At 43.0% G+C, this 20,907-nt stretch overlaps 1 protein-coding gene across 5 annotated transcripts in view; it reads right to left on the bottom strand.

Moving 5' to 3' along the window:
* Window positions 1–939: 939 nt before the first annotated feature.
* The window catches only part of uvssa (UV-stimulated scaffold protein A), a 28,772-nt gene continuing 8,804 nt past the window's right edge, over window positions 940–20,907 (bottom strand). For 2 of the 5 annotated variants that reach the window (XM_041048695.1, XM_041048694.1), the window contains exons 9-15: window positions 11,867–11,972; window positions 7,444–7,651; window positions 6,610–6,756; window positions 6,000–6,183; window positions 5,775–5,886; window positions 1,553–1,727; window positions 940–1,375 (exon numbers count right to left, since the gene is read on the bottom strand). In XM_041048695.1, coding sequence (XP_040904629.1) covers window positions 1,282–1,375; window positions 1,553–1,727; window positions 5,775–5,886; window positions 6,000–6,183; window positions 6,610–6,756; window positions 7,444–7,651; window positions 11,867–11,972 — 1,026 coding nt within the window. In that variant the 3' untranslated portion in view covers window positions 940–1,281. The remainder of the gene's footprint in view (window positions 1,376–1,552; window positions 1,728–5,774; window positions 5,887–5,999; window positions 6,184–6,609; window positions 6,757–7,443; window positions 7,652–11,866; window positions 11,973–20,907) is intronic. The other 3 variants (XM_041048697.1, XM_041048698.1, XM_041048699.1) reach the window with 3 other exon arrangements.

The raw sequence follows: 20,907 nt of genomic DNA, 5'->3' as shown, positions 1-20,907 counted from the left end.
TCGTTAATGGCAGGGCGAATGAAATTCAAACCGAACGCCAGCAAAATAGGTGGGACATCAGACACATGCTGGATGTCAAGAGCAACATCTCAATCCCTTATAACGTCAAAGGGCCTGGTTACAGCCGTGCACTCGGGCAGGTTTGTCTGGAGAGAGAGAGAGAGAGACAGACAGACAGCAGACAGTCACATCAGTACAGAACTTTACTACTTACTTGAATGACTCAGCAGCTGCTGAGAAACATGAAAACAAAGGAGGAGGACTTATGTATCGATTTCATAGTCAGGAGAGGGAGGTTGGAGTCAGAGGAGGCTCCTCTATGAATTTAGTTTACCGGTGAACGTACCTGTGTCTGTGGCTCAGGAGGCAGAGCCGGTTGTCCGCATTCAAAAACCAGTGGCTGGTGATTTTTATTTTAGTCTTTTCACTGAATGGTTTAATTGAAAAGCTTGAATTGACAAAGCAGTGATCGGACCGGTTTGTTACCGGGGTCAAGGGTCAGGAGATCTCAGCCTCTGCCTCTTCAGTGGGATGTTTCGGGGCTGCTGCTTTGCTCCTTTAAATGCAGAGATGCAGAGTTTGGGTTGGACGTATTTGAGTTCGATTTTTCTTTTCATGACATGCAAACATCTTTAATGACACAGTCATCTCACAGTAATCAGTCCATTACACACTGACAGATAAAAGAACATCACTTATACTCACCTGTTTCAAAGCCTGAAAATCCACTCAAACACAAATATGAAACCGATTTCATTCGCTAAGGATCACATTCATCCTCAAATGTTTCTTAAGTAGCTGTGTGTCCACTCTTCAAGTGCTGAATTAACCTTGAATTACCCTCATTAAAGTGGAGGACAAGACAAGGACACACACACACACACACATACACACACACACACACACACACACACACACACACACATACACACAGTGAGCTGAGGAAAAAGACTTAGAGTTTACTTCTGGTACAAAAGACAAAATAAATACAAACACGAACAAGAAATTCAACTAGACGACATACAAAAGCAGGAAAGTATAGAAATTCAGTTATCCAAAATGAAAACAGGTTTTGGCAGATACAAAGGAAAATATCCAGCTGAACAATGTGGTGATGATACATGTTAAGGTTAAAAAGGTCAAGTTAAATCATTCCAACTGCACCAAACACAGTGTTTTAAATATGACTTCAGTCATATTAATCCCTTCTTTCAGTCACAGGGAAGCACTCAGTCCATGTCACGTTAGTTTAAAGGCATATAGGGCATCACGGGCTGGAGGTCAGTTGAGAGCATAGTTGAACTGGTTGGAGAACTTGTCATGTTTTCTTCTGTCAGCTTTACTCATCACCTGAGCAACTCTGCGCATGGTGCTCCTGGAGAGGAGAGGAGAGGAGAGGAGAGGAGAAGGGCCAAATGAGGAGGCGGAGATGAAAAGATAAATACAAATGAGTGGTAACATCCTTCCACACAGAAACAACTGAGATCAGATCTAAACATGCAAACAAAAAAACACCAATATCACTGCAGCAGCACGCAGTGGCTGTACGTACTTGTTGAAGACTTTTTTCTCGAGCCTGGAGCGGGACGTGTTGGCGTGCTGCTTCAGATCACTGAGGTTGGGGAACTTCTTCTTCTTCCCTTTCCTTTTTTTCCCCACTTTGTCAGAGCCCAGGTCTTCTCCTGTCGCTGCCTCTATGTCTCGCATCAGCTCTGCATCACGCCAGTCTACAACAGAAAGAAAGCAGATCTTTAGCTTCTCAGCAACTTTTTTTTTTTTTTTTCTCATACAGAAAAAGAAACGCCTAACGGGGCTAGCTGGTCAGCATGCTAACCTCAGTAGATTTCTCTGTCTCTTCTCAAAAACTCGACTAAAATGTCTTTGTTTTTTGTCGATTAAAACTAGACTGAAACTATCAATGTTCACAGGAACTTAAAATGTAATTAAAAATAAATGTAGAAAAACTAAATCCAATCATTTCAAATGAACGGCGGGCGGTGATGAACTAAAACTCGAGACTGAAGCCTACGATAGAGTTAAGTTCACAGCAGCGACGGAGCCGAGTCAGGTCTTTGTGGGTTTACATCATTTGAATGTAGTTAAGTCCTTCATTCAACGACGACTCTCTGCTGCAATTACAGACTGAAACTTTCCCAAAAAGTCATTTGACTGAACCGTGTAATGAAGTAATTGCGGCCGATAATATAAATGAGCTCACGCTGCCCACTTTTACAGACCATAAGAAGTAAACAGTGTGTTGTACAGGGCTCATTTGGATCCAATTCTGGTGTTAATGAAAAGTGTAATGTCATAATTCTGGGTGATAACGTAAAAGTGGCTGTAATGCAGAGTAATGATGATCTAAACGCAGAGACACTTCTCCTTAATGATGTACCGCCGTGGAATTAGAGATAAACCTGCAGTAATGCAAAGTAATTACACTGTGATTGTGATGGGATTGAAGCCGGGCTCTCTGCTGTCAAAACACTGACCCCAGCTCTGTGTGTGTGTGTGTGTGTGTGTGTGCTGTTATTAATCAGCCGCTCTGACCCTGGGTCTGACTGGACCTTCAACTATCCCTCATTACACACACACTCACACACACACACACACACACACACAGGCACAGAGGAGCGGTAATTGAAAAGCAGCTGGTGTATTTAGGAGACTCATTACTGCTAAAAGAAGAGCAGCTGCATTTACATCGTTTGTTTTTGTGTGCGCCCGAAAGGTGTGTGTCCTCTGTTACTTTGTTGTTGTTCTGATCTCAGAGGGGTTTGGGAAAGAAAACATGAAAGAGAGAGATGAAAAAGAAAATATAAAGAAAGAAGGAAAGGAATGAAAGGAAAAAAAAAAAAAAAGAAGAAGAGACGCCCACAAGAGAATGACAAGTCTTCTGAATTTAATCTGTGTTGCAGCAGGGCTCTTCTCTCTGTCAACACCTCTTAGCCCTTCCAGCTGGGGTCTCTGTGTGCATGTGTGTGTGTGCGTGTGTGTGTTTATCTGGGCAGGGGCCAGGCCACACACACACATATCCACTAAGGCATCTGGGGTCTTTGGTTTGTTCAGATGTCTCTCAGCTACGCACCACTAAGCACAGGGACCCTGTGTGTGTGTGTGTGTGTGTGTGTGTGTGTGTGTGTGTGTGTGTGTGTGTGTGTGTGTGTGTGTGTGTGTGTGTGTGTGTGTGAGGGAGAGAGAATGAAGCACAGTGTAGTAGAGCATCACCAATTCCTGGCATCTCTGTCTCTCAGTCAGCTGCAAAACCTTCATGAACATCAGACTCATTCAACACACTTTCACCGAAGCAGCCATTTAGATCAGACAAAGCCCCAACAACTCTGTGAGAAAAGTCCTTTTAAACATCTGTTATTCTGACGTGCTACTGTCTGTCTGTCTGTCTCTCTGTCCTGTCTGTGTAGCAGTAATTTTCTGGGGGAACTGATGATGGAAAACATTGAAGCAGCCTGTACTGTCATGGAGCAGCACGTCCACCTGTGCCGACATGTCTTGTCACTGCTGGTATTGGATCTAAAGAGTAAATAAGCGAGCTGGCTGTCCTGACGCGTGGCTGTGGGTATTAGACTTACACGTATAAAGGAGAAGGACACTGAATTTAAACACTGGAAGAGAATGGGAGGGGGGGGGTCAAAGGTCATTAGCTGGGACTCAGTGGACAACTGGAGAAAGACAGAGGAGGACATACGCATCTGACAGCAGAAACAGAGGTTACCATGTCCCACCATGTCCCACCATGTCCCACCACCTGTTACACTGGGCCTGCAGCTTCATATTTCACCTGATTAGAGCCTGACAGATCAGGCTACAGCCTGAGGTCAGGACCAATATTAAAAGTTGACAGTTCAAACAATTATTTCTTGTAAAAACATCTAAACACAAAAAGTATTTGTAGTAAAAATCCCTCAGATCTGGTTTGACCTTAGTGCTCCGTCCTCCGAATCACAGCAACAGAATGAATATACTCTCCACTCATGCTGAGAGTGACTGACAGTGAGCTCTGCTGTCTCTGTGACAACTTGGTTTTTTTTTTTTCTTGGGTAAAATCAATGCAGCAGCAGCAGCAAATGTATGCTAACACACTGCATACCGATGAATGTCTACTGAATTATGACAGTTACTAAACTGCACAGAACACAATGCAAAGCATTGTGGGTATTTCTGTCTTGGTCATTTAGAACAACAGGAAAAGATGTTTGACCGCCCAGTTCCACACATCTCACCAGATGATGATGTTCATCAGAAGCTTGGTGATGTTTCTCACTGCAGCAGCAGCAGCAGCTACTGGTACGACTGACAGGTACACTGAACAAGCACGCGAGCCCTCACCGGCCTCCCACCCACCAACCCAGCCAACCAGTCCTGCTCAGTGGGGTACCTGGTCAGAGTGGAGGCATTTCTCTCCTCTGGGAGTTTCAACATTCAACATTCTAACATAAAATACAACAGATGAGACTTAGTCAGGGATCAGGGACTTACAGGGTGTTTAAAGAGTCCTCCAAGCTTTCTCATTCAACTTCTGTTACTATTGTGTGTTACAGGAACATGCTATCACGTCACCAAACATGACTTATAGGTCACTATGAACCTGGAAACTAGAGGGATGAGGGTGTTGCAGGAGTGTAAGTTCAAATGTTCACACACATTCATACAGCACATTTACTAAAAAGCATAACTTCCCCAGCTTGAAGGATCAATAAAGTCTGATCATACAGGGTTTGGCAACAACCATGTTGGCTCCATAACCGTTGCTATGGAAACTGGTCTCAGCTGACCTTCACAGTGTCCCTCGCTGGCTGTTTAACCTCACTGTATTATGTATGTGTGTGTTGGTGTGTGTATATATGTTTATGTGTGAGTGTGTGATTGAAAAGGCAGAGGGAGCTGAGGCCAAAGGTCCATCAACTTCATTCAGGCCACTGTCCCCCCCTTGCTGTGAGATTGATTTGTGCGTTTGTGCGTGTGTGTGTGTGTCTGTGAGAGAGTGTGTGTCTAGGTGTGAGATTGACTCGTGGATCAATAGTGTTGTTGGTAACAAAAGATGCTATTTCACAACTCACTGGACTGCATGCCACGGCCACACACACACACGCACACGCACACACACACACACACACACAGAGATGGTGGTTAACAAGATACTGCAGGCAGCTGGTGGACATCCTGCAGACTGGTGACTCTCTCTCACTCACACACACACACACACACACACACACAATGTGAATAACAGACTATCACCACACAGATGCCTTGTGTGTTATTCTCCATTACAAAGTGTTACTGTTGGTTGTGTCCTCTCAGTCCAGAGACTGGACACACACTGAGCTGTGATGGACATTACTCACAAACTGATCTGAGATATTTAAACCACCGGCAAAAACTGTCCGAGCCACAAGACCACATCGGAGCGACTGTGGTGGTTACTAACAGCGAAGCTGCTTCGACACAAAAGACCAAGAGCAACAAAGAAACATGTCTCGAGGTCCACTCACGAGCTTTTATCCAGTGCTTTCAGATGTATTTCACAGTCTTCCTCAGCTTGCTCACTGAGGAAACCGACGCAGGTGCATTCTCCAGAAAAAAGCTAGTCATCGGACCTTGAGTTACTTTTTTTTTTGTCAAAAGCTTTTTGGAATTCATGGCGTTCACAGAGCTCTGATTTGTTGTCTTTGGATCTTAATGTATGTTTGCATTAGCATACCAGCTTTTGAGTTGTAAATGTATGTGTGAGTGCGTATGTCTGTGTCGCTCCTCACCAGGCTGCTCCTCCCTCCTCCTCCTCTCCTCCTGCTCCTCCCTGAGTCGGTCCTCCTGCCTGCAGGGTCGTCCCTCCTGGTCTCGAGGAATGATCGGGCCATGGAAAGGACACTGGGAGAAACACAGTCACCGCTCAGACACACAAACACACACACACAGTAACAGTATAGGACACTGAAAGACATATAAGTGTGTGCAGAATCACTGTGTGTTTGTCCCGTTACCTTGAGCCGGTCCTGCCTCTGACACAGATTTCCGTTACCTAGTGGAGCTCTGCAGTGATGGCTGACAGGAGTGAAGTTTCCAGGGAAGGAGATGTATCTGCTCCTGCTCTCTGCCAGCAGCTGCTCGTTCTCCACCTCTTCCTCCACCTCACAGGGAACCCAGAACTGATGCTGAGAGGTCGCCCTGCACATGGGAAAAAACATGGGACCACAGACGACACACACACAACTTTCAGCAATCCACATCTCAGACAGTTCAAGGCAGGTTTTATTTCGATCTTGGAATTCAATGTAAAAAAAAAATCTAATTGTTCTAAAAACAGCATGTGTCTTATTCAAACATCCACTGGATAGCTCAGTGTTTAAAACGAATGACAGTATGAGAAGCAGGAGAGCGTGCTGGCTTTATTATCATATTCTGTGAAAGCTCCAAGCGTAAATGTAGTGGACGTTTCAAGGAACTTTCATTACAGATACTTAACTTCTTCCATTCAAGCACATGCACTGACACTCACACAAACAAAGTCAGGACTGCAATTACAGATCAGAATTCCTCTGTGTCTACCAGTGATAACTTGTGTGTGTGTGTGTGTGTGTGTGTTTTTATTACTTGATGATCTTGCCAGCATTGGGCTGCTCCTGGCCCCAGTAGTACAGGTCCAAACCAAAAGGCACCACAGGAGCATCAACGGGCTTCTGGTCTGAACCGGACTGTGATGAACTGGGACCTGAGGAGCTGCTGCTGCTGCTGCTGCTGTAGGACAGACATGTTGCAGGGAGAGTTCAACCAGTTTCATACCCAATCAAATTCAACATAGTGTGTGTGTGTGTGTGTGTGTGTGTGTGTGTGCTCAATAGACACAGCACTACCTGCACCATCAGCTGAGGGCATGATCTCTAACCCTATCTTAAAGGATGCTGTGGGATTTATATGAAAAACACCAATAATTTACAACCTAACTGAGCCATTTAGGCTAGTACTTGTGTTTTCATATTAATGTTCATAATTAAATTCACTTTTCCTAAAAAAAAAAAATATATAAAAATGTTAATTTAAGTGATTATCAAACGACAATGTAAATCAAATTTGCAACGTGCAGAAAAATAAATCCAACATGCTGTTGTTCATATTGTACAGTCTGCTATTTTCAGTCACACATTACTCAAAGTTTAGCTCATAATGCACTAGAACAATGCGATTCTTACTCAAATTAAAGAATAATAAAATAATAACAACAAGCTACAGAAACCATTGAAGTTCGTATATGTTAGACTAACAGTTCCATTGTATTAATATGTAAGTCATTTTCTGGTGTTTGAGATATAATGAGATCAGGTGAGGACAAGAGGGAAAGGAAGTAAGTATGGGAGACGGTGGGTTTATAAGAGGAAGTTAAAGAAGGAGGAAGTGGCAGAGGCAGAGGTAAAATGGAGGACTTGTCACCTGGACTGCGCAGGCACAGGGAGGTTCTGTCTGATGAGGCGCAGTGTGGCAGCTGCACAGGTCGGATCCTGCTCCTCTTCCGTGAGTCGCTTCAGACGCCTGGAGGTAGAAAAGGAGGACGAACACTGAGGGGGTGGAGCTGCTGGTCTCTTAGCCGGAGGTTTTGTTGGGACGGGTGCTGCTGAGGTAGAAGGAGAGGGATCCAAACCTGTCGACACAGACAAGAGGAAATTCAGATTCATCAGGTTTAGGTTAAGGAACACGTGAAACATTTCACTTCCATTCAGTCCATGTTTTGTATCATTACTGAATTTTTAGGGGTCAGGGTGAGGGGTTTGGGAATGTCAGGGAGTGTCCTCACAAAGATAGAAGCACAAGTATGTGTTTGTGTGTGTGTGAGTGTGTGTGTGGTCACACACCAGCATCTCTGGGGACTGATCAGGACTTAAACACACACACACACACACACCCATGCACACACGCTGCAGGTGAAGATCAGAGGGAAGCAGTAAGCTGAGACCCGCCAACATGCTGATCCCACACATAATTAGGGCTGACTTCGATGCTTCAGTGATTCAATCATTCCTATGGTACACTAAGCAAAAGACTCACACAGTGGACAGTTTTAAAGTCTTTTTTTTTTCTGTTTGAACAGTAGGACGTGCTATTTGCATATTTTCACCACTGTTTTCACTTTAAAAACTATTCAAAGAGAAAAAAGTCAAACCAGCTGATTTCTGTCTGAACACAACCAGATGAACGTATATAAATGTAGAAAGAACAAACACTGGATTCTAAGAAACATGTTTCCGACAGTGTGTGTGTGTGTGTGTGTGTGTGTGTGTGTGTGTGTGAATCTGAGAAACATGTTTCCTTGAAGCCATGTGTTAAACACAAGCCTTTTTTTTTTTAAGGCTTTTGAATTTAAAGAAAGAAATTGGTCTTCACCAGAAATCAGCTGGTCTAAGTTTGACAAACTCACAAAGTTCATGCTCAGCTACTATGTAATTCTGCTGGCTGGATCAAAGTTTCATAGCTGAAAGTCCAAAAAAAAAAACGCAGCTGAAATAGTTTCAGTTAATTAAAGTAGAGATGAGATCATTAGCTGATCACTGGGGATCAGAGATACTCCCCTCTAGGGCTCCTGAGCGAGTATCACTCTTCTAACCAATCAGAGAAGGCTAGAGTCAGGGGTGAGAGCAAACAGCTGTCAATCAACATGTGAACGCGCTTCTGGTCTGGTTTAGCAATATAGTGTTAACACTGCTGGAAGAAAAGGCTGAAGAGAACGGAGAGTGAACCAACAGTGAAGCTGTGGGCTGTAAAATCAAAACAGTGAGCTGAAAGAGGCTAAAGCGCTCTGTAGAGCTGAGGAGAAGGACAGAGTGGGATAATTATCTGAGGGCTCATCCCTATGAGCAACACCTTCAACTTCACACACTGTCTCCTGATACATTATTCATGTTCAGATATTAATTGGTGCAGCTTTAAGAGTTTCTCCTTCAGTACTATTTCTGGCAGAGTAGAAAAAGCTTTGAAACACAATTTAAATCTTCTAGTTGGGGAAAAATTCAAATTCATGAACCTATTATTAAATCGTGGTTATGGTGCTGTCCCCTGTGTCCTACAGTACATGTTCACATGTTTTAAATAGCTTATATAATGTTGTGATACTCAGTGTAAAAGGCTTTGGGTGAAGGAAGGTTTGCTGCACATCATGCAGTTATAATCATTTCTGCACTGCTTGTTTTTTGAAGTGAGCCAGTCAATAACAGCGGTCAAGTGATGGCCCATTATCCCAGCCTCACTCCACCTCACCTCAGCCCCTCCTCCCTCTATCATCCCTCCTTCTTTCTCTCTCTCTCTTACTCTGTCGGACGGTGAAATACAGACTCAATCTTCTCAGACCTTTTCAAACCAAATGGGAAAGGTTTGTCAGGATTTCATGGATGTTACAACACACACATCAATGTGAGGACAGTGGTGTAGTTGTGGTAGGACTTAGTGCGTGCGTGGGTGTGTTTTCTTTTGGTGGTGTCGGGGGGGGGGGGTTAAAAGAAAAAGAGAAGAGAAGAGAAGGGGGGGGGGGGGGGTTACAGGGACAGAAAGCGAAGAGGAAAGGTGGAAAAGGGTATTGATTTTCGTGGGTTAAGCAGGGCCTGTAATTAAAATGTTAATTTGAGAAAGAGAGAGATAGTGTCCTGACAGCAGAGAGAGGGATAAGACGACTGATAATCAGAATGACAGAACAGGACAGAGGGGAGGAAAGAGGAGAGAGAGGGGAAGAGATATACACTTGCTGAGCACTTTATTAGGAACACCTTATTAACACTGGGTAGATCCTCACTTTCCTCTCTTGGAGGAGAAAATTACTGATCATGGCAAAAAAAAAAAAAAAAAAGTCAGTGACATTGGTCTGAATTCTCCCTGTTATGAATGACAAGACTCCAAAAAAGGATTTTCATATGAACAAAACCAATGATGCACATGGATTTCTGCAGCTTTCCTCCATACTACACATTTCTCTACGTTTTCCAAAAGAGGTGCATTATTCTGAAAAAGATTCAACAACTTTTATAAGACAGGTACAACCAATTTCATTAGCTAAGTATATAACAATATTTATTTTGAAACAAATGTGGACACACACAGTTATCTTAAATACTCACTAGTACACCATATACATATAATCCCACAGCTGAAAATAGTCCTCGACAAATACACTGTTTACGACGGGCCCATCTGTTTTGGGAAATTACTTTGAAGCTGAATTTATTTATATTTCCAGCGAGATGTTAAGTGTGCACGTGCGTGTCTATGTGTGTGGGTGGGAAAAATCTGTGTGTGGGGCTAATAGGGGCTCATTAACGAGGTTGCATTGTTAATTTGGTATAGACCCTGTAGATCGTAATGATCTAGCCCACTAATCACCCTGACACACACACACACACATGGCTGTTTTGGACCCATCAGATACAATCTAATTACTTTTGTGTCTAACTGGTTAGTAATGGAGGGAGGTGGGAGGAAGGGGGGGGGGGGGGGGGGGGGAGGGCCGGGCTCACAGGTAAAGAAGAGGCTCGGTGTGAATGTAATGACTCAGGAGGGTGTTGGGGAGTACACATCAGGGATCAAAGGCCACCTCACAGCCACAACAACAACATGGCTGACCCAGCAATAACAGCACAGCCAACGTGTTCTGTTAGGGTGTCATTAACACAGACATATAAATGCAGACACACGCATAAACATATAAATTCACATATAAATCTATATGAGTGACGGTGAGAGGCTTGAATATGGCTGACAGAGCAGCACTGTCGGAGCTTTAGTGTTCACTGTAGCCTGGAGCCTTCACGTGCCTACTGATAATGATATTAACAGCATTCAAATTCCATCTAATATTTAGAAAAAAAAAAAGATGTTGCAATATAGCTGACACAACAGTAAAATGAACAGGAGGTTGCTTAATGACCTGAGCATTTAACCTCTAACCTACTGCGCAGCCTGGAGGCTAGACAAGATCCATACGAGTCCAATGGTGCATTGGTCTCATATGGAGGAACAAGTAGGAACAAGACTATAACAGCCAGTCATATGTAGCGTGCGACGACTGTGTGTGTGAAGGTAGATGGATGTGTTGACAGGACAATATCCATCAAAGATACACAGGGAAAAGAAACTATCGGTCTCCATTAAAAAGCTTTGATGAAAAAACACACACTCAACTGTAAGAACCCAGCAGGTGAGACTAAGCTAGTTCACTAACTTACTCACTGGGGTGGTGTCATTCCTGTTCTCCATTTCCTTCCCTGTAACATCCAGCTGAGTAAATAATCAGACCAGTTGTTGGAGTGTACAAGCATTTTTACACTTTTGATGTAAAAGCAGGATAATGCCAAAAAGCTAAAGTCTTCTCAAACAGTGAGCTCAGTGAACTTCAGTGTCTGCCCCCCCCCCCCCCCCAGTCTCCAGACCTGAATCCAGTAGAACCCCTCTGGGATGAGGTAGAACAGGAGATTGGCAGCTTAAATGATCTGATGATGCTCAGAGGAAAGTTTTCAACATCTGTTGGATCCATGAGAGCAAAGGGAGGAACTACCCAGTCTTAGTGTGGAGTTCCTAATGAAGTTCTCAGAGAGCGTAAATTAAATATATAATATCTTAAATAACTGACAGAAAACCTGTCATAAACTGGGGACACAGAGTTTGAATAATGAGGGAAGTTAACAAGCAGGAAGGGTCTGGAGAAAGACACTAATGTGTTGCATTCTGGGAATTGTAGGATTCTGGAATTTTTAAGCTTGACTCATATGCATGATATCTTGCCCTGTTGCCTCCATTATGGTCAGTCATGGTCACTATTTGCGCACATCTGTAGGTTTAAGGTAACACATGCATGTTTGTCTGTAGTTGGACTTACCATACTCGGCTCGTAGATGCTCAGGAATGTGCGGCTCATATCCCTCTTTTTCTGGAACGTCATCGAAATCGTCATCATCATCCTCTTCGTCTGAAAAAGCCTTCATCTGAGGAAGAGGGGGTGGGAGTGGGAGAAACACAGAGATGGACACAGGATAAGCTAACACAACAACACAACACAACACAACGGACAAAAACAAAAACTCTGAGGAAGCATGAACACAGACTGTGGTGGTGTTACACTGGTCTTTTTAACTCCCCACTTTTTGACACACAAGAGAATCTCTTTGGTGGATAAAGCAACGTAGCGATCAATAGCCAACCCGGTGGACAGACCTCACGTCCTGCACACAATGGTGGGCGTGCCATCCATTATCAGCGCATCCCAAATCCAACTTGTTATCCTCAAAGAATGAGACAGTTCTATGAAATATTATCACGGGTCATGCAGCCCTCCAAGGGAATTAGTCCAAGTAGATCCTCCCCAAAGCATCCACCATCAAAGAATCTAAATCCTCCATTCTCTGTGTGGTCGCAGCGTCCGATAATCTAATCTGTAGCCATCTCCTTGACTGATGCAAGCGCACACTTCTTTACAGTCTCCATGTCTGTAAGCAGCTTTTCCTTTTTGCCTGGTATACATGCCACTCACACCAGTTCTCATGTGATGTGTCTGCTCGTAACACGAGGTTAGCTCCAAAATCTTGTGGCGGCGTGCATCAGAGCCCAGTGGGAAAGTGGCGTTGAAGTTACAATGGTTGTCTTAAGTTCTTTACATACTGATATGCACTTGTGGAGGAGTAACCACACAGGCCTCACATAGACAGTCTGTCTGTCTACAGCTGAATTTCTTGAACTTTTTGTTTTTTGAAAGCAGAAAGAGATATTTTGTCAAGCTAACCAAGCTAACGTGCTAGCAACAACAGGACCACAGAGGAGCGGAAGGCAGCACAAGTGTTAGCCAACGATGACTTTTTACATTGATTGATCTGGGACAAACCCAATTATTTCCTTTGGTTAACTAATTCATTTTTAAAGCAATAAGTAGCCTACTCAAAGTGCCGGTGCAAAATTACCTCACGGGCCGGACACGGCCCCAGGGCCACCAATTGAATAGCCCAGCATTCTGTCAGTGAGTGTCCCCGCAAAGATAGAAGTACAAGTGCGTGAATGTGTGTGTGTGTGTGTGTGCGCGTGTGTGATGAGCTGCTATCAACGCTAAGCAGAATTTATGGTTTTTAATTTTCAAGTGAGGTTGTTAGCCATTGGCTGGGCTACAATGCAGAACACAACAGTCCTATACATACAGGGGTCATTTCCATAACACAAATGTGAGTGTGTGTGTGTCTGTGTCCTCGGCTGTTAAAGGCGTAGCAGCAGCCACCACTCACACACACACACACACACACACACACACACACACACACACACACACACACACACACACACACACACACGCTCCAGTCTTGCAGCATAATAATCACAGTGATTAGCGTTATGAGGAGCAGTAAAAACCTAACGTTAAACTAACCTCTTGTTCCCCAAGGCCTCTTTTTCATTAGTGTGTAATACCTGTGTGTGTGTCTGTGTGTGTGAGAGAGAGAGAGAGAGAGAGAGAGAGAGAGAGAGAGAGAGAGAGAGAGAGAGAGCACGCTCGGAGGTTGCTGTGTTACTGCTGATAAAGCCCATTAAAATGTTAGAATTAGTTTACGAATGATGAGTCCTTAGATGATTACTGAAACACACACACACACACACAACCGAAGCATAGGACAGTCAGTTAACCATGGCACAGTCCTGTACACACATTTTCATCCAGCACACAGCAGAGACCAATTAAAACACTTCATATTACAAATTTCACTCTTCAGTTAACCAGCAACTAAACAATTAATGCCTAATTAGTTGTCGTTAACGCAGCCACAACGAGAGACATGGTGGGTGGTCTAAGAGAGAGGGGGGGGGGGGGGGGGTGTTTCTGATATTTAAGTATACACATACATGTGTGAAGTGGATCCTATTTCAAAGCCTCTGAAAGTAACAGCTCATTGCTCTGGGTGTATTCCTCCTCTGTGTCTCTCTGCTGTCAAACGGATCAGACCAAATCATTTAAACACTTTATGGAAAAAGACTTTACCTCCTAAATGAACCACTAACGAATTATTACAAACACTGATCCAAAGGTGTTCATATTACACAGCACTTGATCGCTGCTAACTAACTGCCTGCTCAGATATTTAACTGAAACAGCAAAGGCTGTGTTTCAGTTTATGGTTCAATAAACCGGTCAGGCTTTTGAGTAAATGGCCAGTACTGACCAAATATAAAGAAAGCAATGAAGGGGCTCTTGCACTTATTCTTGCTGATGCAGATTTGCTGTTATTCCATCCATCAGGTTTGTGTTTTCTCTTTTCATTTATTCTATGTGTGTTCCTGCCCACCGAGTGAACTCTCAACACTTCCCACCGGCAAATTAAACCTGGCGTGTGCTTGAAACTAGAGCTGAAATGATCGGTCAATTGATCAATTAGTCAACTAATAGTTCCTAAAAAAAAAAAAAAAAATTAGGAACTATTTTGATAGTTGATGAATCACTTCAGTCATTTTTCAAGCAAAAATAGCAAAGACTCACTGATTCCAGCTTCTCCAGTGTGAGGACTGTGCCACTGTAATCTGAACAGCTTTAAGTGCTGAGTGTTGGTTGGACAGATGATGATCAGACAAGTCTATTAAAGCATACAGACACTTTAAAGTCTTTAATGTATGTGTAATTTTCCTCTTTTCTTCATTTTCAACTGGGAGTTGTAACAGTAAGAATTTCCCTATGGGGATTAATAAAGTTATTCTGATTCTGATTAATCCAAGCTCAAATCAGACTTTTCATGTCTGCAGAGCCTCGTGGGTCCAATTTAATTTCTGTGCTCATGACAGTGAGCTTATACATTACGAGCTGCATGACGTGTAAAAGTCTACTTTGAGGAAATCGACTTATTATCAATTGTTGTTATTATTTTTAGATAATAAGTGAGTCAGCTGCTGTATGAGCCACCCTGTAAACTGTAAGGTGAACAGTTAGAGTGTGTGAGGACCAGCTGCAGTTTACAGGACTGAGACTTTGGTATCTATGAGAGGGACAGAGTGATACACACGGATCTGAGCTCTGTTTGTGTTTGTTGATGAGATATTATCTCTGGCTACGAGATGTGAGGCCGTGGAAGTGGAGCGAACGGAGTGTGTGTTCTGCTTTATTCAGTCCGTCCCTGCCGGGGAGCGACCACAAGCCTAACAGCTGTCTGCAGACATCAGGCTGATGTCCTGTCAACACAAAGAGTGCAGAGGAATCAGTGCACAGATGTCAGTCTCTGTCCTCTCTGTGCTCACAGGCATTATTACAGTGGATAATGTGACACGCTGCCAATAGCATTGTTACACAAGCTTTGTTTGAGTAACACAATGTCTTGGTGCTTACCACACACACACACACACAGACACACAGGCAGTAACTTCTTCTTTTGTGGTACACCCCTGTGCTTAGCACCACAAACACAGCCTCCACCTGACCAACTAGCTAAACACAGAAAGGTATGAGCTTGAATCTTTATTGAGGGATGGACTATCTTGGGGGGCCAAACTTCCCTCTTTTGTACTTTAGGTGGGGGTCATGTCCCCTGCCCCCCCCCCCCCCCCCCATAGCAGTGATACGCCTACCTGGTCCACAGTTTCATAACCAGAATATGTTTACAATTTAGCCTATAATGTGCACTGTGCACAATTTTATATACAAGGAAGCAACAGTGTTGTATATAAGCTCCCAGGAGAAATGTAGAGAATCTCTTCATGCAATGATTGTATTTATCTGATGTGATTTAACCATCAAGAATCAAATCAAATTGATTCTGGACTCAGTGAACAGAATCAGGAGATCAGTGCCTGTATTCAGGCCTAGTGCCAACTCTTTGTGACACCATATTGACATCAAATTTCCAACGCTCCTGCTCATGTTATGAGCCACCTGAATGTTTTTGTTCAACTGAGCAAATCTGTTACAATCTGATAATCAACGTCTCATTTATGATGCAAACCAAAGCTTAAAACTACTACTAAAATGGACCTTGTGTTGGGATTGTACTGTCATTGTGTTTCATGTGAAACTTGTGTTGTGTCTTTATGTGTAAATGGACTCATTTTTCCCTTTTGCAGAGCACAAAGAAAATATAAATGACACCAGAACACACGGAAGTCGTCACAAAAAAGAAACAAGTGAATTCCTCTATTATCATATAAAAATGAAGAGACTTTCTATCTCTCTCTGTGAAAGCTGTAAAGCGGCAGAGAGTAAGAGGTAGTAAGGTAAAATTCCCCTGACTCAGATAAAAACCCAGCTGTTATTACTCCAAATGATCCTTTTAATCTGAGAAAAGACGTTGCACAGATGGAATGTGAGCTGTGAGATACTGACACCGGATCGTATTTATTTCGGAGAGAAAACCGGAGAGAATGCTCTTAAACAGAACAGTAACACTTTAAACACCAAACTAACTTTCTCCATTACTTCACTCCCACCGCTACACTTATCCTCACAGTACCATGGATTCACACACACACACACACATATACACACAGATATAGTCTCTATAGGTTTTGTGCTTGTCTGCTTTAATCCTAGCTGGTTTATTCTGCTCTGATCAATGACCTAAGACTAAGAAGTGATCACCCAGCTGGAGGAAAATCCTGCCCTAACATCATCCCTTTTTCCCCCTCTTTCTGCCGCTTTGTCTCTAATTCACCTTAATTTAATCCTGATAGCATCGAGTGCTGTCGGCCGGCCTGGCAGAGCTGTAAGTCTCGCAGCAGAATTAGCTTTCCTCCAGAAACATTTTGCTGACGGGAAGCATGGCTAAAATATGGCCTCTATTCCCCCCCCCCCCCACATGGCTGCATGGGGTGGAGGGGGGGGTGGGGGGTGGGGGCTGCTTTGCATTTTAACAGAGCTTTGGTTTATTCTCCGGGACACACACACGAGGAGAAAATCACACAGTAGCACAGAGTAGTTCCCCCGAGGGAGATAAAAAACTGCTTCTTTAACTGAAACTCGAGATTTACCAGACAAATTAGAAGTGATGGTTTCAGTAAAGCAAGGCCATGTGTCACTGTAATGGGAAAAAAAGACAAAACAAATATTGGTAACTTTAACATTAAAAAAAACCAGCACAGATAGAAATAAAAATAGTTCCTGAACAGAGCAGAATAAATAAAAAAAAGTTGTTTAAGTAAAGCAGGTTTATTTGTTACTGTAATGGCAATGTTTACTCAAAGATAAAATATAGAAGGCTCCTAAAGGGAAAATAGAGAAGAGAGAAAAAGAAAGTAGTTCTTTAACAAGCCCATGAAGAAGAGATCTGTTGGAAGTATTTGCTAAAGTCAGGGCCATATGTTACATGAGTAACAATACACTAACAACCATCTACAGCTAATCAAGCTGATCAGGGGGGCCTGTGGAAGTGTTGACGTGTTGTTAACTAACTATTGTTTTCACTTTCACTTTCAATTATTTCCCTGATGAAGCGATTGGACTAATAATTTGAGAACTACTGTTGAATATAAGTGGCACATCACCATCCAGGGGAGAGATGTGCTTCCCGCTGATTCCTTTGTTAGTTTGTACTACATCAAAAATAGTTTGAATAGCAATGTTTATTTGTATATCCAATCTTGATTGTCAAAATTTCAAGATCACTCTTGGCCTTTGCTTCATGTCACAAAAAACATGTACATCCGTGCTGAATGTTGGATACTTGTTCTACGTTGTTGATGTTGTTACTACGTTGTTGTAAGTAATTTAGGTTGGTATTATATATGAAATATTGATGGAAATCAAGTTATTACCTTGTTCACAAAATGGTTATTTCAAGTTAAGAAATAACATTTGATGGGAAGACTGAAATCCAAAGGAGTGGAGGCTGTTATGGCAGCATATTAATGCCCATTACATGATGTCATTTTTTTTGGCTGTCCACATACTTTTGGTCATATAATGCAAACTTCAGCAGGGAGAAAGCTCTACAGCTGAGAAACATCAGTATGTTACTATTTCCACAGGTGTCTTGCTTATTCAGCTTCTAAGGCATCTCACCCTCTTTCCGCCCCACCCCTCCTCTCCCTTAAATAAGACTCTTATCCTTTATAAAAATGATGTGAGGGCCCCGCCTCGGACAACTGCTCCCCTGACTTCATTTGTCTCTTGGCAAGTTTGATGGCACTGCATTTAAAAACCCATTCAATCTTATAAACCAAAAATTAAATGTAGTCGACTGTGATGGGCACTCAGTGCATCTGCTATTTATATGCTAATGTACACTCAGCCTGCCAAGGTCTGGCAAATTATTACTGCACAGCCATAAGTCAGGTGTGTGGCGGAGAGGGGAGGGGCATGTTAACCATCACACACACTCACAGAGAGGAGGAGAGAAGGAGCGAGGGGAGGAGGAAGAGAAAGCACAGGGAGATGGGAGGAAGGGGGGGGGGGGGGGGCGACACAAGGAGGTGAAAAAAAACCTTTAGAGATGTCTCCATTGTCTCCCCTGACAAGTTAATATAGCTCTCCACCTGGCTACACACACACACACACACTTGTCTTACCCTCTTTATGAGGACACGCATTGACATAATGCATTCCCTCGCCCCTTACCGTAACCTTAACCATCACAACTCAAAGAGTCCTATAAAGCTGTGTGGACTGGCCAAAATGTCTTCACAACAAAATTTGTCCACACAACCTCAAACACACACAAAGTTTGCGCAGCTACCCTTGTTAGGACATTACACTGACTTCCATTCAGTGTGGACAGCCTAACCCTAACCTTAACCAGGACCTCTTTAGGACCTGGCTTTGGTTCCTATGAGGACTACTGGTCCCAACAAGGTCGGTGTTTATACCAGAAAAGGTCCCAAAGAGGAAACAAAAACACACACATACACACACACACACGTGTGCACACACCCTTGGCAACTAGATTATTTCATTCTACATTTAGGAGTGAAATGGAAAATGTCTTCTGGGAATACTGAGTGTCTCTAATGCCACGATTATCACAAGACATTTCCCTTAAGAGAGGGCAAGTGAGAAACAATTAGCTTAATGAACACATTATATACAAATGCATTAATAAACACACAGTCATCTTCCCGAGAATATTGCACATCAATATCGCACACACTCTCTCACACAGATATGAGAGCTGAGGCGGTAACTAAATGAGTGTAGACTATGGACTGTGTACAGCATGATCTGAGAAACAAGCATCTTCACTACTTATCTTTACTTTTCATGCACCTCAAACCTGATACTGTGCCATTTTAACAGACTGTTGCTGACTGTTTTACTGCTACTGTTACTGAGTCTGAGACACCTCACCTGACTGGGGAATGGTTACAGGTCCAAGGGTAAAAATAAGTGATAGACTTCCAGCACTGAATCCAGAAATTAGTGGCCTGCAACAGAAGACTTCAAGTGAAAGGTTTAGGAGGTGCTGCCTGCTGACACTCTGGTTCTTACTGAAGAAGGCAACAAAATCTATAGTGAATTAGGACTTAAGTTAATCAGGATCCAAAGTCTGGTCGGACTCATAACCTTGTCTTACTTATTCTTTGATGAAATGCTTCCCAATTTTAAAATGGTGGACTTTAACCTTTGGATAGGAAGCCAGTTCCGGCTCACCTGTGCTGTGATCTGAAAACATTAAATATACACATATTTTTTGATCATTTCATATGCTAATATCAGATTTATCCATAGAGGCCCACAGGCTCCTGGTGCACTCAGAAGGACAGGGTTTCTGGCTCAGATATTAAAGGGGTATAGGAAGTATAGGAAACTCTTTACCCATAGAACTCTCATTGGATCATGAAGTAGATCATTTTAAAGTCAGGTTGAAACACTTTTAAAGAGTTATTAGTCACACAGTCATCGAAAACAAGTTCTAGTACCAGCCCCCCACCTCCCTGCATTTTTAACACTTTGAGGAACATTTTTGGAAATATTCTAAATCAATCTGTGACCTTTCATCACCACCTTGTTACGATATATCCTTTTTTTTTTCCCTCCTTCTTCTGCTGAGGAGACTGGAAGTCTGCTGCCTCTTGATTGATTTCAACATATTTACAAACTAATTAGGCCTAAAGCTTCCATTGGAGTCTGACCTATTCAGGGCTTGATTTGCCAACAACATCCCACATCTCTATTACCACCTTGCACTCCTATTCATTACTACATAGAAAAGATCCCATGGGATCCCAGACTAATGAGAAAAAAAGCTTTCCCCTCCCCTTCTCTCCATAGCCTCTTCTCCACTGCTTTACCCCATTATACTCCTCCACCCCCCCCCCCCCCCCAATCCCCCCCAGACACACACACACACACGCACAGAGACACACCCTTTGTCTCTGGGGAGCAGTCAGCTTATATGATGTATAAGGTGACATCTTTATTTCACTAACCTAGCTTGGCAGGTCTATTAGCCAGTCCAGAGCACTTCCAAACCTTTCCCTGTCAATGAGCTTATTCTCAACTGTCTAGTCCACTTCCCCCTCCCAGCCTGTCTCAATCTGTGATCAAAACGGTCATTATTATACATTCTCACCTACTGCCATGGTGAAATTACACAGTGCTATTCTTCATTTTACCGGGGGGGGGGGGGGGCCTGAAGGCTCTGTGAGGACACCTAGAATGTCCTGAAAAGGTGCAGGGACCCCTCAAAGACCCCTTGAGGGTTTGTGGAGCTCATGAGCGCAGTTAGTCGTAATAATTCATATATAATATAGTAATTGTTTGCAAAACTAGGTTGTTCAAGTTGCATCAAAGCGGTTTAATGTGTGTCAAAAACAAATGAATCACGATAAAACTTTGTGAGGAGTCGGACCGGTTCTCTTTGCTCCTTTTTTTTTTTTTTTTTTTTTTTAAATTCAGATTGAATTTATGTCCTAAAACACCTCACCAATCCGCTCTGACGTGTCCAAAAATAAAACGCTCCTAAATCTTACATT

This window comes from Toxotes jaculatrix, chromosome 10 (genome assembly GCF_017976425.1).
Source record: "Toxotes jaculatrix isolate fToxJac2 chromosome 10, fToxJac2.pri, whole genome shotgun sequence".
Classification (NCBI taxonomy): Eukaryota; Metazoa; Chordata; class Actinopteri; family Toxotidae; genus Toxotes; species Toxotes jaculatrix.
This window is presented reverse-complemented; position numbering and strand designations above follow the sequence as displayed.